Below are 17,652 nucleotides of genomic sequence, written 5' to 3' on the forward strand. Positions count from 1 at the left end.
TTCGTAGATCAGGCGACATCATCCGTACCATCATAGGACACGAGTCTTAGATGCACGCATGACCAACGTAAAATGGGAGGTCACCAATTGCTTTTTGTTACAACCCCGCCCAGAACAAAACCAGGAGACAGAACTCCAAAAAGACAAAAATCTGATTCTCGGGTAAGAGAAGGACCACGTCAATATAAATAGAAAATAATGTGCGATCCCTTACGAAAATGGTGGATCGAAATTTTAACCAAATTTGATCAAAAATTGGACAGATCAAATGGGGATAGAAATACAGACTGCTCTGTATTAAATTTTGGATCCATCTGTTATCTATTTGGGATATAAGGGTCTTGATCCAATGAAAATTGGATCCGTTCTTGATCCAATGACAATTGGATCCAGTCGGCATCCAATGAGATTTTGATTCCGACTGGAAAATTTAATTCCGGTTGGGATCCAAATCAGCTCTTGATTCAATGAAATTTTGATCGAATCTTTATCCAATTAGATTTTGATCCGCTCTTGATCCTATGAGAATTTGATACATTTGGGATCCATTGACATCTGGATCCAGTTAGGATTGAACAAGATTTGGGTCCAGTTGAGATCCATAGGGATTTGGATCCCGACTGGGACCAGCATTTAAAGTACGAAATCTGGGCGATAAGCAATACTTCGCACAAAAGATAATATTAGTGGCATAAATTTTATGTAATAATATCAACAGCAGATACTTAGCCGTTAGAGTAACTCACGTTACAATTACTCATAGCTTAGAGACGGAGAAAAATTAATTACATACATAACAAATCATGCCAAGAAACGATAAGGTACTAATGCTTAGGCCAAAAACCTAGGAAACCTACGATATCTGCCAAATGTCGTCTACATTGGCCTTAAATAAAGTAAGTGTTCAAAAAACGGCAGGTGCATCACGTGCTACAAGTGCTCAAAACGCGGAAAACGAAAATAATTGAGGTAAATATAACAAAAATTAAAAAAACCATTAATTTTATACCCACCAAAATCCCCTGTTTTTACCCCCGGTTCCGCTTACATGGTAGATTAAATAAACCCAATGTATTTATCCAGAACCGAGGGACGTCACTGCAACTTTGGGAAGGCTAACTATTAGAGAACCGACTAGAGTGTAGAAGGCATAGAACAGACTTAAAATAAGATAAGGCGTAAACCGAAACCACCTTTTATAGCATTTTTTACTAACCTTGAGCGTTACTGACTAATCCTCCAGTTACAAATTGGCTCGTGCTCCATTGAAAAGATCGTTCTAGTTACATTCAAATTTATATGCTTTAAGTTTTATCAAAATGTTCAGGACTAGTTGTTCGATAAATTTAACCATTGAAATAAAAATATATTTACTGAGATCGATATTGTTCTGGCGGTCTCGCCAGACATAAAAAGTAGTCATCTAATCTCCTATCGCCTTCTATAATTATGTTTATACCATTGTGTTAGGAATATACAGGGTCTTTTTTTTTGCTCGGAAAAGTGTTTTTTTTTCAAAAACTATTTATAGTACCGATTTCAAATTTTGAAGGTCAATTCTCTATACCGGGGGACATCAGTTTGAGAAATTTGAGCGTTTTCGGTAATGTTTTTCACCAATTTTGAAAAATTATTTTTCGACCACTAGGTGCGAGATAAAAAATTTCTATTATAAAGTTGTAGGCCGTCATCGAAAACCCTTAAAAATTGTTCACTCGACGAAAAACAACTTATTTATCAGTGAAAATTCGAGCTTGAAAAATTTACAAGTTGGTGAAGCCAAATTACGATTGTTTGAAACGATAATTGAAAAGGGAACAAGTCTAATACAAACGTAGTAGAGTTTTCACACTTAAAAAATGTACACGTTTGGTTTTTAAATGCAGATATTTTATTCACATAAATTTTTACAAAACATTTTCAATAATATCACCATTGGCTGCAACACAGGTTTGTGCGCGGACAATTAAGTTCTCAAACGCTTTCTCTACCATTTCTGGTGTGACGTCTCGGCAAGCACTGATTATTCGTCTAATGAGTTCCTCCCTAGTTTCAATGGGCGTGGCGTATACCTTTGCTTTAACGAATCCCCAGAGAAAATAATCCAGCGGTGTTAGGTCAGGTGACCTTGCTGGCCAATGCACTGGACCATTTCTCCCTATCCACCTTTCAGGAAACTCGTTGTTGAGGTGCTCAGTTACTTGCCGGGAAAAATGCGGAGGGGCGCCATCTTGCTGAAACCACAACTGACGTCTTTCAGCCAATGGAAGGTCGTCGATTGCGTCACTCAGTTCGTTCTGTAGAAAATGTAAATACCTTTGGCCGTTGAGGTTCGTCGGCAGGAAAAAGGGACCAATCAAACGGTTTCCAACAAGTCCAACCCAAACATTGACCCGTTCAAATTGAACCTGGTGATGATATTCAAAACCCCAATGTGGGTTGATGTCAGACCAAAGATGGCTGTTTTGATGATTAAAGGGCCCATCTCTAGAAAATGACGCTTCGTCGGAGAACAAAACATGGCGCAAAAATTGTCTATCTTCTTGGACAGCATTTAGTAACCAGTTGCTAAATTCATAACGTATTTGATGGTCTCCGTCAATTAGTCCTTGGTGGAGCGTAGCTCTGTATGGGTGATAGCGATTCTTACGAAGAATTTTCCACACACGATTTGCAGAACAACCCAAATCAGCAGCGGCGTTAGCGCAACTGTGACGAGGATATGCCACAAAGTACGCGAGTACATTGTTCTCGAAGTCTAAATCCGGTTGACCCAATCCGCGAAACCTAGGTTGCAAGTTACCAAATTGATTGAAATCGTGAATTGCTCGTCTTACTGTATTTACAGATGGTGCTCCATTTGGATGTCTTTCTGCGAAGATTTCAGACCTATAGCCTCGTGTTTTTTAAATCCGGTCGTTTTTTTAACCAAAGTTTCAACTGGATTAGGTAATTCGGTTTCAATTATCGTTTCAAACAATCGTAATTTGGCTTCACCAACTTGTAAATTTTTCAAGCTCGAATTTTCACTGATAAATAAATTGTTTTTCGTCGAGTGAACAATTTTTAAGGGTTTTCGATGACGGCCTACAACTTTATAATAGAAATTTTTTATCTCGCACCTAGTGGTCGAAAAATAATTTTTCAAAATTGGTGAAAAACATTACCGAAAACGCTCAAATTTCTCAAACTGATGTCCCCCGGTATAGAGAATTGACCTTCCAAATTTGAAATCGGTACTATAAATAGTTTTTGAAAAAAAACACTTTTCCGAGCAAAAAAAAGACCCTGTATACCCTAGATTCTTGAACACTCAATTGATATCCGCTAAGGTGTCGGTTGGGAGCACTTTCTAGAAACACTTACGGCGGCTGTCATTTACGGTGCCGTCATCTTTTTTAGAAATAATATATTTAAGCCACCGACTTAAGTTATTCTCAGTGTTTCTAACACCTGGCGGTAGATGACAAGATTCCAAGAAAGTGTCCCGGCGAAATATCAATTAAATAATAAATAATAATAAATAAATTTGATATAATTTTATTAGATCAAATAAATTTTGATTCAAATTGTATCCAATGCAATTTGATCAAAACAATTTAGATCAAACTGGGATCCAATTCTTAGTTAACAGCTTTTTTCGGATCCAAATTTGATACAATACTATTTGATCAAACCAATTTGGATAAAACTTGGATCCAATTCTTAGTTAAAAAAATTTTTGGGATTGAAATTTAATAAAGATTATTTGATCAAGAAATAGTTGATCCTTATTTGATCCCTTCAGGATATAGCGTGATACAAATTGGATCCAATGTCCAAAATTGGATCAAGTCATTTTCGTAAGGGATGAAGTCGCGCTTAAATATTAATTAACCCTCACTGCAACCCTCATGATCGAAACAACCATCACTGACTACATAGCTGACCTTCATCCAAGGCATTCCGCCCGGAAGAGCATTATCCAAGCAGCTATGAATCTGGGAAATGTGATGCCCTCAATACCCTCAAATCACCTGTTGAACACTCAATATCTAATAGTACAGTCAAACTAATATCGAAACTAGAACAAATTGCAACAGAAAGTCCATCAAAGGTGAAAAAATGCGATAATAGCGAAAAAAAAAATAGTTGGTTTGGCCGGAAAAATAACTTTTAGGGGCAAAATTGACTATTTTTAGACATTTTAGCTAAATACAAACGGTCCAAATTATATCTGTATGTTTTCTAGGTGAAAAATAGGCGAGGAACACGAAAAAAATAGTTGTCCCCGGTAGCCCGGTCAGTTTGGCCAGAAAAACAACTTTTAGGGGCAAAACTGATTTTTAAGACATTTAACATTTGAGCTACATGTTCAATTAACCCTTTCTTAATAAAACCTTTTCTCGGTGAAAACACTACAATATATAAATAACCATATGAAAATAATTGTTACATCGTGATTCTGTTAGTCATTGATACAAAAGTAATATGAAATATTTTTAGTTGTCCGGGTCTTCATCTAAGTCTAAGCTTTCGGTATTGAAACAGCTAACACCTTTGCATTCTCCACAAGCTGATGTGCACATTAGACCTTGTTTCGTGCAAAGTTGAGGATAAACCTTTAATACATATACACCTTATACAGTTAAGAAAGTGTCGTAACCGTTAGAGACAACCTAATCGTATCCAATTGAGGATGTCACACGATAAGGCTAAACCGTCACCAGTTAGAGTTCGGCCAGGCAAGTTTTATGTAATAATTATGACACAGATTGAAATCGGAAATATAATCTTTACTTGTTCAGAAATGTTTAAATAAATTATCAACAACTTACAATAAAAGATAACCCTCCTTGGTTAGCAGTCATCTCTCTTCGAATCTTTTAAGAAAAAAAACAAAGAACAGTATCTTGTTCCCGCAGAACTAAGGTGATCGGTAGTCAAGACGAGAGAAAAAAAGGAATGCTGATAATCAAAAACCGCAGCCCGCGAGTCGAACTTTTTTTGTCCTACCTCCACTTTTTGTAAGTTTTCGCAGCGCCAGGATCCGCCTGGCGGTAAAAAAAACTAAGTCAGAATGTAAACGTTCTGGTCGCCATCTGGGGACCAGACCGGTTACATCCCTCCCACTTTTAAATAAGGCACTATAACGAGGAGAGACGATAAGCTAAAGGTTAAATAAACTGATATATATATAAACAAAATACAATAATTAAGAGGTTATCACGGGTTCTGTCCTTTTCTCCTTTTGGGACAGTCTTTAACCCCATGTCCAAGCTTCCAACATCTTCTGCAACGGCATTTACATAGATCTTTCGTAATAGTGCGATAATTGTAGGTAACGATACATACAAATATGATTTTTTAACGGAAAAAGTTGTAAAAGAATAGGATGTTTAATTTAATTATTTGTATTAATTAGTTTTTATGCTAAATATAGTTTATTGTAACATCAAAAGTGAGTCGGCTAATCTATTTAAATTGGTGGGAAACTGTAAAACTTATATTCCTGAAGATATAGATGTCTTTATTTTAAATGAAACTTGGTATATTGATAACTACGGCGATTTTCTGGATAATTACAGTTTTTCTTGTAGGGGAAGGAAGTACAGACGCTGGGGAGTAGGGTTCTATGTTTGCAATAATTTAAGTTTCGAAGTCATCGAAGAGGTTAGTGTAAATAATGAGCATATTGAGTCCTATGGCATAAAAATTAATAATATTTATTTTTGCGGAGTTTATCGCACTGGTCCTCTTTTTTTTGACTTTTTAAAAAAATATGAATCTATTTTGCTTAGTCTTGGGAATATAAATGATAAAAAAATTATTGTAGGTGATTAAAATATTAACCTTTTAAAACAGAACCCAAATACTGATATTTTATTGGACTTGCATACTAGTTTAGGCCTGAATCAACTAATTTGCGCCCCTACTCGTGTAACTGCTGACTCTCAAACCCTGATAGATCATTGCTATTCTAACCTAAATATTGATACTAAAGTACAGAATGACTGGTGTATCACTGCCCACTACGCTATAACTATAAAATATGATGAAGTTATCACGGAAAAACCGATTGGAGAATGTAGAGACTTGGGTAAAAAAATATAGACAGTTTCATTAGAGCTCTTAAGGAGCTTAAATGGAATAATATTTACCAATGTAACGACGTGGATTTAGCTTTTGAGTTATTTCTTTACGCTTTTTTGGATATCTATAACCAAAACTTTCCCTATCGCAAAATTAAACATTATAAGAACTCGTCCCAGTGGATGACTACAGAAATTTTAAATCAGATTAAGGTAAAAAAATAAATAAAAAAATGTATAACTCTAATCCAATCGATACGAACCTTACTATCTATAAAGCGGCAAGGAATCAGTGTAACAATAGTATAAGAAATGCCAGGAACAACTATTTTAAAAAACAGTTAATAGAAAATGAAAAAGTTTGGAAAACTATTAACAAACTTATTGGTAAATCTAAAAAAACGAATCAAACTATAAATGTAAACTCAGAAGATCTTAATGCTTTCTTTAATTCCCATATTCCGACAAATAATAATGTAAATAGTTATCACAACTCTTATAACAATGTAAAAAAAATTAGCAACTCCTTATTTTTAACTAATGTAACTGAAAAGAAGTGGAAAAATGAATCTCAACTTTTAATTCAGACTCAGCTCCGGGCCTAGACGATATTTCCCCAAAAATTGTTAAATTATCTGTACAATGTATATAAAACCCACTTGCATATTTAATTAAATTATCCTTCACTTCCGGTAAATACCCAAGAAATCTTAAAAATACAGTAATTACTCCAATTTTCAAGCGTGGTGATAAAAATCTTCCAAATAATTATAGACCAATTTCTCTTCTCTCAATTTTTGCAAAATTATTAGATAATTGTTTTTATTCACGCTTAAGTAACTTTTGTGAAAAATATAAAATTGTATCTAACAAATAGTAATGTTGAACTGGCGATAAATACCGTATATAAAAAAATTATTGATAATTTAGACGAAAGTAACTACGTTTTAGGAGTTTTCTTAGACCTAAAGAAAGCTTTTGACTATGTAAATTTATGAGCGCTTGTTACATAAGCTTTACTTAATGGGTATTCGGGGTCCTAGCCATGCTTGGCTAACCTCATATCTTAATGAAAGACATTGTCAAACTGGAGTCAAAGGTCAGCTCTCCAATGAAGCACAAATTAAATGTGGCGTACCTCAGGGCTCGGTCTTATCACCTATACTTTTTAATTTACATATTAATGATATGTTAAGTAGCTCAACAGAAGAATATTTCTATTTATACGCGGATGACACCCTGGGACTCTTGGGTGGTAAAGACCTTCACAAAATTATTTGAACATTAAATTTGAAATTAAATGATATCTTTAACTGGTTAAAAAATAACGACCTAGAATTAAATACTGACAAATCTGTTTACATGATATTTTCTAATATAAATAAGAAACTGGTCCCTCATGAAAATGTCTTAATAGATAATATCAATTTGAAAAGAGTAACAAGCTACAAATACTTGGGAGTAATATTTGATGAACAGTTAAACTGGAACGATCATACCTCTAAAATGGCTAAAGAAATCTCTTATAATATGTATACAATAAGTAAAAACAGAAATGCTCTAACTACTAATATATGTAAACAGTTATATTATGCCCTGGTCTATTCTCGTATTTCATTTTCCATCTCAGTATGGGGTAATACTAGTCAAACTAATTTAAAACGAACATTTGTTCTGCAAAAAAGGATAATTAGATGCAAAAGCCGTGCAAATTATCTGGCACCTTCGAGTTCAATTTTTGTTAATCTAAATATATTAAATGTTTACCAAATTTATGATCTCTGTTGTTTAGTTTTTATATTTAAATCCATAACTACGTATATCTTTAATAACTTTCCCTTGAACAATGCTAAATTAACATATACCAGGAGGAACAATGTATTAACTACGCCCAAGGTCAAAACCGCAAAAAAAATTAACTCTATATTCTATAAAGGTGTAAAATTATTGAATGATTGTATAAATAATGAGATTCAGACTTTAAATCAATTCAAAAGTGTAGCTAAAAATATGATACAAATGAAAATATACAAACTTCCTTAAAATCTTTAATTTTAAATTTAATGTTTAATTTTTAATTTTTTTAAGTCATTTTTGACTTGGCCTACTAATGTTGTAGATGTTATACTAAATAAGAAACCAATAAATAAATATTATTATTTATTTATTATTTATCGTTGCTGCTGGAAGGCGCGGCTCCGGGTAACATCGGTGGTATCGGAATGGTGTCTGGAGGCAGTATGTCGCAATTGGGCGAAGCTATGCCTGCGACGGCCGTAGCGGGGTTATATTCGTCCACGATTCCTGAGGCGAGGAAGTCCGAATACATATTTATTAATTCCGAATCGTCGTCGGAAAGAGTAAGCACGTCCATCAACGATAATGTGTCGGACTTATCATCCAGTTCTGCGGATGAGGGGCATATTCGGTCAGAGCCATCCATGCTTTGCGGAACTGCTGATTGGCGAAGGCGTTTCAGCGATTTCTTTAAAGCTTCTATAACCGATGGTCGAGGAGTGGCGTGGAGATTAGGATCGTGCCATAAGGCAATGGTGTGTCAGTAGTGCACCAGGTAGGAGTTAACGGTGGCGTTATAATGCCGATGTCCGGAATTTGCTGCAGAAATTCGGAATTCGGGATGATCGGAGGGGACGGAAAACGGATCGAGATCAGCGATTCCAAGGTGAGTATTACACCATCGAAGGATTGGTTTCTGGTGAGGTATCGAGGCCAGGGTGTTATAGGAACGTAGTCCACCGTTGCTTTCTATGCAAAGCGCACATGGGCAGTACTGTAGTCTTAAGGCGCGCAATGCGGAAGGGCCAATAATGAGGATGTCTCTTGAGTCATGGACGACGAGAACGGATTTCAATGAGACACGAGAGTCATGATACTCGATCAGGAAGTTGCGCAGGGTAGCCAAGACCAGATGCAAAGGGAATTCAGGACTTCCCTCCAGGAAGGCTTCAAATTCCTGCTCTTGAATATCTTCAAATGGATAGGAATAGCCCAGAGAGGTAGCCAATGACGAAGAAATTAGTTCAATGTCCATGGCCAGGTCCAGGCGCACCGAAATGATTTGTGCGATGACGTCGTCGTCGGCTTCAGCCCGATATGCAAGAAATTCATGCGTATAGCAGAGGCCCAAAAGAAAAAAATAATTAATGGCGTTTTTCACCTGCATGTCGTATTCTTTCCCATGGAGGTTGGGCTATCGAATTGCGCTCGAAACAAAAATTGTCGGGACTCAATCCCGTGAATTTGATTGCCTTTAGATAACTACGGAAGAGATAAGTGGGTGCGTCTACCGATAAGGGGCACCTGCGGGCGGGGGAAACGGGCCCCTATAGGGGCCCCCCTTTTGCGGCAATATTCGGTGGGGTCAAAAGGTTAGCTGATTTACGATGTTAGGTCAATGGGTTATCTGCCCCTATGGACACGATGCAAACAGCCGTTAAATAAGGGTGAAACAGGCCCCCTGTAGGGGCCCCCATTTTGCGTACATTTTCGGCGGGGTCAAAAGGTTAGCTGATTTACGATGTTAGGTCAATAGGTTATCTATGGCGGTGTGGACACGATGCAAACAGCCGTTAAATAGGTGTGAAACGGGCCCCTATAGGGGCCCCCCTTTTGCGGCAATATTCGGCGGGGTCAAAAGGTTAGCTGATTTACGATGTTAGGTCAATAGGTTATCTGCCCCTATGGACACGATGCAAACAGCCGTTAAATAAGGGTGAAACAGGCCCCTGTAGGGGCCCCCATTTTGCGTACATTTTCGGCGGGGTCAAAAGGTTAGCTGATTTACGATGTTAGGTCAATAGGTTATCTATGGCGGTGTGGACACGATGCAAACAGCCGTTAAATAGGTGTGAAACGGGCCCCTGTAGGGGCCACATTTTGCGTACATTTTCGGCAGGTCAAAAGGTTAGCTGTTTTACGAGGTTGATTTACGATGTTACCCTAGGTGGTAACCCATTTTTAGGTCAAAAGGTTAGCTGATTTACGATGTTATAACCCATAAAACCCAGGTGTTAACCCATTTTAGGTCAATAGGTTATCTGCCCCTATGGCGGTGACACGATGTTATGCAAACAGCCTACCCGTCATAGTGAATGTCGGGGCACAATTCGAGTTGGTTTTCGCCGACAAACACTTTCGGGCCCCTAAGGGTAGCGTAAAATAGCGGGCGTTCATCGGTAAAAGTGTTTTGGAAAAAAAGAGCAGAGTGTATACAAATTATAAGGTTTTATTTAGATATTCAAAGTTACAGTACATTAAGCGGATGAAAACGTTTAAAGATAAAACAATTTATTTTTAATATATTTATGGTGTGTAGATACCATATTAAACAAATTGTAAAAGTTAAATACACAAAACATATTTTGGTTGGCCACTGTTTCTTTAAAATCGTCAATAATTTTAAATGCTGTTACGTAATTGGACGCGTAGCGGACAACGGTATCATACCTTTCATGTTCATCCGATAGAAATAAATTGTTGGGTGCACATGGTTCTTTATACAATATTTCGTAAATTTTACGATAATTATCGGTTATAACGTAACCCATTAATTCAAAGAGTTTTTGGTTCACTTTAAGGAGTTGAATGTGCGAATTAATGAAATATTTGAGTCGGTCCAATTCTCGAGTTTCCGGCGCTTTGATTACGACCGACGCTTCGGATATCGTGCTTTGCAAGGTTAATTCTTTTTGGTCAGACATGGCGGCGGTCACTAGCGCGTCGGATAACGGGAACGGTGATCGAAAGGGCAGCCTTTGTGGATCATTTATTTGTTCCCAGTGGCCGTATAAATCATCCCAGGCGCGCGAAGACATTTCAAAGGCCTGGTGTGTGATTTTATTGCATAGAGCTACAGATATATCGAGCTCAGACGTAAAACCCGTAGTAACGAAAAGCTCGGATGAAAGTGAATACCGAGGGTTAACTTTCCGCTGAGTCGGATCAAATTTAGACATTTTAGTGGGCCCAGGAACGTTATCTACACAGCTTCGTTTAGACATGATGCTCGAGAAACGGTTTGTAGTGTACTGCCGATGGATGACGGGGGTGAATGTCTTATATATAGCGATAATAATTTGGTGACGCGATTAGTCAAATTTTGCGGTGTTATGTGTATAGCGACGGCCATATTGGTAAACCAAAGAGATAGAAATTCTACAAGTCCCATTAAAAGTAAAATCAACGCGATTAGTAATGCGTTTTTAGGATTGTTCGCGATAAGCTGACTAACGGGAGAGGCGGGGATAGAACCTTCCATACCGGAAGTTATCGTTAAACTAAATTTATCAATAAACCAAAAAAGGGATTTAAACGTTATATATTTTATAAAAAACCAAATGACATACAAAGTATTAAAATAAACAAATGACTAAAATAAACAAATGACTAAAATATACAAAAAGAAATATTGACAAATAACTAATATATAGAAAGGAATTATTTACAAATGAAAAATACAAACGAGAAATGAAAAAAATATATACAATTATTAAGAGGATCTATTCCACATAGTTTATGGGGGTACATAAAATTCTACGCGCAACAACATTCATTTATAACCATTTTTCGACAAAACGTTTGTCCCCAAAAAATATCTAACAGTTTGAAACGTCTTTTTTTAAAAAGTTTTTGAGCATATAACTCTTTCACCATGACCATCCTTCGACGCTTAAAAACAGCTGTGAAAACAATCGCTTTTTATAAACATTTCGGTGCGCAAAAAAAAAAGCTTTAACAATACCCGATTTGACGCGTCAAGTTAAATTCAGGAGTCGCGCGTGGGTCAAACTTAATTTGCATCGTAAAAAAGGTTAGGGTTGACACAAAAAAAGAGCCCCTAAACAATTTTCCCTTCAAAGAAAAAGACCGTAGGGGCCTACATTGTTCAATTAAGACTCGAGCGGCGTGGCCCCCAAAGGATTCCACCCTAAGGGTTTGGTGTCTAATAAAATAGCGGCTCGTAAAAAAATTGGGGCCGCTCGGAGAACAAGAAGGACACAGTCAAAAAGTTTTTTTTTCGTATATTCACCCAGCTTTGTCAAAATAGTCAAAAGAGTTTTCGGGCGGCTCTTTTGAAAAACAACTATTGTCAGCGATAAAAGGATGAACAGCCACCAAATTTATGGGTCTATCATTAAAGTAGCCCTTGATCCATCCTTAAATTTATGGGCTTAAAAAACATTGGGGCTCATCTTTTAGAAAACAATCGAGTTTTATATAATAGAGTTTCGAATTAACGACGTGATATTATTTTTATACAGCCTCAAAAGATACGTATAAATAGAGCCCTATCGGCCAAAGAAACTTCACTAATCAGCGGAATTCTCTAGTTGGAAGTCGTTTTCTTAGCACCTAGAAAAAATGGATAGCGAAAGCTTATGTTGGTTTCTAGACGATTTGGAGGTAAATAGACCCTGGTCCGTACCGCAACTACTGCAATTTTATTACGGAATATGTTTATTTTTAAATTTAGAGCCGGGGTTTGCACCAAATAAGTTACCCGCAATCTTTAGCCGTCTGAGTTTTAAATTAATTTTGACGGTTATTGAAATTTTTGAAACTGTTCAAGCTATCACCCACGTTCCAGAAGCGTGCCAAACGGTAGCCGAACTCCGATTATTTAATCAAGCATTACCGCCTCGGTTAGGCGAAATTATTGAAGCTAGGTATAATAAGCGGGAAAAAGAATTACTCGAACTCGAGTGGGATGCCATGTTGGGTGCCGAATATGACGAACCTGTGTTGGACTACCTGAAGAGTAAGTTTTTTTTCTCTCGTACCGCGTATCAAAAATATCTAAGAAATTAAAATATATATTTATTTTTTATAGACGCCCCTAAAATTGTCCCGGTCGATGATGCTGAACCCCGTGAATCCGCCGAAATGGTGGACGACTATTTCAACGACCTACTTAACCAAAGCGGTTACGGGGAGGAGGAGGGAAATTTCCCCATTGTAGGGTATATTGAATTTGAGGACCCGAATTGCGTAATTTTGGGTCAGAATGAAAAACAGTTCCCGAACTTCAATATGACGGGAATTGAATTGGAAGCTGAAATATCTAATAATATAGCGGAAGGGCTTGCCAGGGTCACTGAACGGGTATTACGCGATGTAAGTCCCGCTGACATGGTACAACTAGTAATCCGTAGTTCGGCGCTGGGTGCGGCGCATCCCGATATAACCATTTCATTTAGGAGACGTGACCAAATTGATATCGAGGCCCTTCTCGATGAGATTTCAGAATCTATATATTCAGATGAGGAAGAAGCGTTTTTCCTGGCACCCGTTAATTTAACTTTTTCCATTGTCCGTCTCCCCCAAGGCGGTGGCCGTACAAAACGGAAACGACTAGAGACCTTTGCCATGTTTTCTAGAAATAGACAATCAATTGTCCGTATTGCGAACAGCGACTCAATCTGTCTCGCTAGAGCTCTTTGCGTCGGTGTGGCACTGTGTAAATATCAGAACGAGCCCGAAAACAAAAGACTAAAAACGGTCTATGAAACTTTGTCGCATTCCAAAGAAAACAATGTGGCACAGCGAGCCGAGGCGCTCCTCCTATGCTCCAAATCGGGTGTCCGACCTAATAAAGAATGCGCGTCGCCCGAGTCGATTAGAAAATTTAGAACGTATCTCAAAGAATACGATATTTTAATCTATCAAATTAAAAACAGCTGGCCGACCTTGGTGTACGATTCTAGAGTGCGGGGAGGTATGGACAGAAAACGTATTGTACTTTTAAACGAGGGGGCGCATTTCAATCTAGTTAAAAAGCTGGCTCCCTTATTCGGGAAAGCAAAGTTTTGTTCAAAGTGTCTCGAGGGGTACAGACAAGATAGCACCCACGCGTGTTCAGACTATTGTTTCGCGTGCTGCAGGGCCATAAAATGTACCGGAGATATAATAAAATGTCCCGACTGTTTACGTAAGTTTACGGGTGTCGATTGCTACGCTCATCATAAAATAAAATTAACCGGCGATAAATTATCATTATGTCAAAATTTATTTCATTGCACGGAATGTTCGATTCTAATCGATTTGACTAAACGCGACGGCCAGCTGCATTCTTGTACCGAACAGTATTGTACCGTTTGTCGTAAGTTTTCCCCCTCGGGACATCAATGTTACATCCAAGTAATAAAAGACCCGCGACACCCGTTACCCCGTTTCGATTCCAACGGTCAGCCCACTCAAATGTGGATATTTTACGATTTTGAAACGGTCCAAACCAAACGGCACCCCGATAAGAAAAACTGTTATATTCATCAACCCATTTTATGTGTGTCGGAAACTTATTGTGTCGCGTGTGTTGATACCCCCGACGTAGCATGCAGATTTTGCGGCGTTCGCCAACGACAATTTCTGGGTTCAGATTCCGCGCGAAACTTTTTCGAATATTTAAGAACACTGGCTCGGATAAGAAGAGTGACCGCGCTGGGACATAATGCGAGTAATTATGATACGCAACTCCTATTACAAGTTATAATGGAGAGTGCCGACTCGTTTGAGCCCGATCCGATAATAAATGGAACTCGCATCTTGCAACTGAAACTACACAATTTAACTCTATCGGATTCGTATAATTATATACCCATTCCTCTGTCGAAATTCGCGGATACGTTCGAGCTGGGTCGCGAATATACGAAAGATTTTTTCCCTCATTTTCTATTCAACGTAGTTGATAATAATTTTGACATTTACAAACCCGAACAAACAAACTACGTCTCGGAGAACTCGCTGCCCCCCTTGGAAGCTTACGGGGCCCAATATTTCACGGCGAAAGACCGCGAAAGTTTTAACAAATGGTACGCTCTCGAATCCGAAAAGAGTTCGGGATTTAATTACCTCGAAACGTTAAAACTCTATTGTTCTAGAGATACCCACATATTAGCTAAGGGTTGTTTAAAGTTTATGAAACTATTTCAAGACTTGTGCGAAGTTAATCCGTTTAGCGTGGGCGTGACTATCGCGTCAGTGTGTAGTTACGTGCTAAGGAAAAAAATTTTGGAGCCAGAAACGATTGGCATAATACCGGCTAATTTGTATCGGTTATCCGAGCCTCAATCCACCGAGGCTTTAGAATGGCTGGCTTGGGAAGCGCATGTCCGGAATGTTACCATCGTATCAACGCTGAATGGTCGAGAACCGCGTGCTGGAAAAATTAAAATTGATGGTCTAATCGGTGAGAAAAACGCTCTACAATATCAGGGCTGTTGGTAAGTATTATTTTAAAAAGTTCGAAGAGACAAAATATAAACAGGTTTTTTTTCATTAAAGGTATCACGGTTGTAGGACTTGCTTCGGGGACTCTGTAAATAGGAACCAGCCATTATACGCTAACGCGAGCGATACCCTTAATACACGATTTTCCAACACGATGCGGACAACCAATAAACTTAAAGAAATGGGTTATACCGTCATTCAACAATGGGGGTGCGATTGGATTTTGGAAAAACAACAAAATCCAGCCATAAATGAATTTTTAAAAAATTCTAATTTTTCGGAAACTTTAACGGAACGTTTAGACCCGCGAGCCGCTTTTTTCGGGGGCAGAGTATCAGCCTTACGAACGTACTGTAACGTTGAAGGGACCGACGATAAAATATTCTACGTGGACATTTGCAGCCTGTACCCTTTTATAAACAAACGGTATTATATCGAAAAATATATATATATATATAACGAAAACAAATATTTAAGTGTGTTTTCCTTTTTATAGTGGCAAAGTCCCCGTTGGTCATCCGACAATTCTGCTCGGTAGCGATATTCCAGCCATTGACGATTTTGAGGGATTATTGTTATGTAACGTGCTCCCGCCAACCAATTTATTCCATCCTATTCTTCCGTATCGGACCGTTAACAAAAAGTTAACGTTTACCCTATGCCGGACGTGTGCCGATTTACGGTATCAGGGTGACTGCGAGCATTCTGACGACGAAAGAATGCTTAAAGGCGTTTGGGTAATCGACGAATTAAGATGGGCGGTAAATCGCGGATACAAAATTACAAAAAAAATTGAGGCCTGGTCATACACGGTGACGCAATACGATCCTGCAACGGACAGTGGAGGGATTTTTCGAGATTACGTTGACTGTTTCCTAAAAACCAAGGTGGAGGCGAGCGGCTGGCCGTCAGATTGTCAGACCCCCGAAGCCCAGGCTGAATACATTGCGGCTTTCGAACGTCATGAAGGGGTCAAATTGGACCCTACCAAAGTCTCCAAAAACGAAGGTCTTCGAGCCATCTCGAAATTAATGCTGAATTCCATGTGGGGGTCTGTATGGATTTTATTACCCCCCCCATTGGGGTTATAAATCATATTAGGTAGCGTGATAGATATTAAAACTTTTTTTTTCCAGAAAACTCGGTCAGCGATCCATTGTGACCAAAACTGAAATCGTTCGCGAACCCAAAGTGTTCTTTGAACTGCTATCAAATCCGGAAATCAACGTAAAATCGGTTTTGACAGTCAACGATACGACTCTTCTAGTGAAATCAGCCCCCATCAAGGAAGCGGAAATCCCTCTAAAACATACAAATTGCGTGATTGCCGCTTATACAACCTGTCAAGCGAGATTAGTTTTATTAAAATATCTTGAAATAGTCGGAGAGAACGCGCTATATTTGGACACTGACGCCCTCCAGTACGTCTCGAAACAACCCCTTATAACTACGGGCCATTATTTGGGCGATATGGTCAGCGAGTTATCCGGTTATGGAAAGAATTCGTTTATTTACGAAGCCGCGTATGGCGGGCCAAAAAATTACTCGTTTTGGGTGAAGAATCCGGATACTGGTGAAAAATTTAACGTTACGGAAGTGAAAGGATTTCGAATTAATGTCGGTAATCAGCATATCATTAACGGCGAAAATTTAAAAACTATGCTAGGAGTGACTGAAGAAGAAACTGAAATACCGGCGGCGTTTGCCGTGCCTCTGCCCAAACAAATACGTCGACTTCCGGATCATACGCTCGTTAGCGTCGACTTGGAAAAAGCGTATCGGCCCGTAATGGATAAAGTTCGGGTTTTATCGAATTACCGAACAGTTCCATTCGGATATAAAATACGCGCTTAAAAAAAACCTTCGCTCTTATGCGGGTCGAGAGGCGCCGGTCTCCGCGGTCGCCGGTCTCCGCGTACGAGAGAGAGAGAGAGAGAGAGAGAGGCGCGTGCGCGTTCTCTCTCTCGATCCGCTATCCGCGCGCGTCGGTGGTCACGAGGGGGGTGTGTCTCTAGCGCGCCGGCCGCTTTCCACGTGGTAGGGGGGTGTGTCACGGGAAAACGTGTTTTGTTATTGTCAAAAATAAAAAATATTATATATAAAAACAAAATGTCCATTTTATTTCATTCTGGTTTCAGCTACGCGGTGATAATGTACCCTTTTTATCACAGTTGTAACATCATACTTTGCGGGCCTAGCCAAAGTGGTAAGACATATTTCGTAGAAAAACTGATTAAACATTTAAAACAAATGTTTGAACCTCAAATTGAAGAAATCCACTGGTTTTACGGCGAGGATCAGCCAGGATACGATAAACTTAAAAAATATAACGTTA

The 17,652-nt window shown here is 38.6% G+C and overlaps 1 protein-coding gene across 1 annotated transcript; it reads left to right on the forward strand.

The window, feature by feature from the left end:
• Window positions 1–12,803: 12,803 nt before the first annotated feature.
• Window positions 12,804–17,171, forward strand: LOC149949145 (uncharacterized). The gene is made up of 7 exons (XM_090169376.1): window positions 12,804–12,849; window positions 12,922–13,205; window positions 14,154–15,310; window positions 15,372–15,743; window positions 15,814–16,368; window positions 16,454–16,938; window positions 16,984–17,171. Exons 1-7 carry the CDS (start codon window positions 12,804–12,806, stop codon window positions 17,169–17,171), a joined length of 3,087 nt encoding a protein of 1,028 aa, XP_090025502.1.
• Window positions 17,172–17,652: the final 481 nt, after the last annotated feature.

This window comes from Leiobunum rupestre, chromosome 3, assembly GCF_980474605.1.
Source record: "Leiobunum rupestre chromosome 3, qqLeiRupe1.1.hap1, whole genome shotgun sequence".
In the NCBI taxonomy this organism is placed as follows: Eukaryota; Metazoa; Arthropoda; class Arachnida; order Opiliones; family Sclerosomatidae; genus Leiobunum; species Leiobunum rupestre.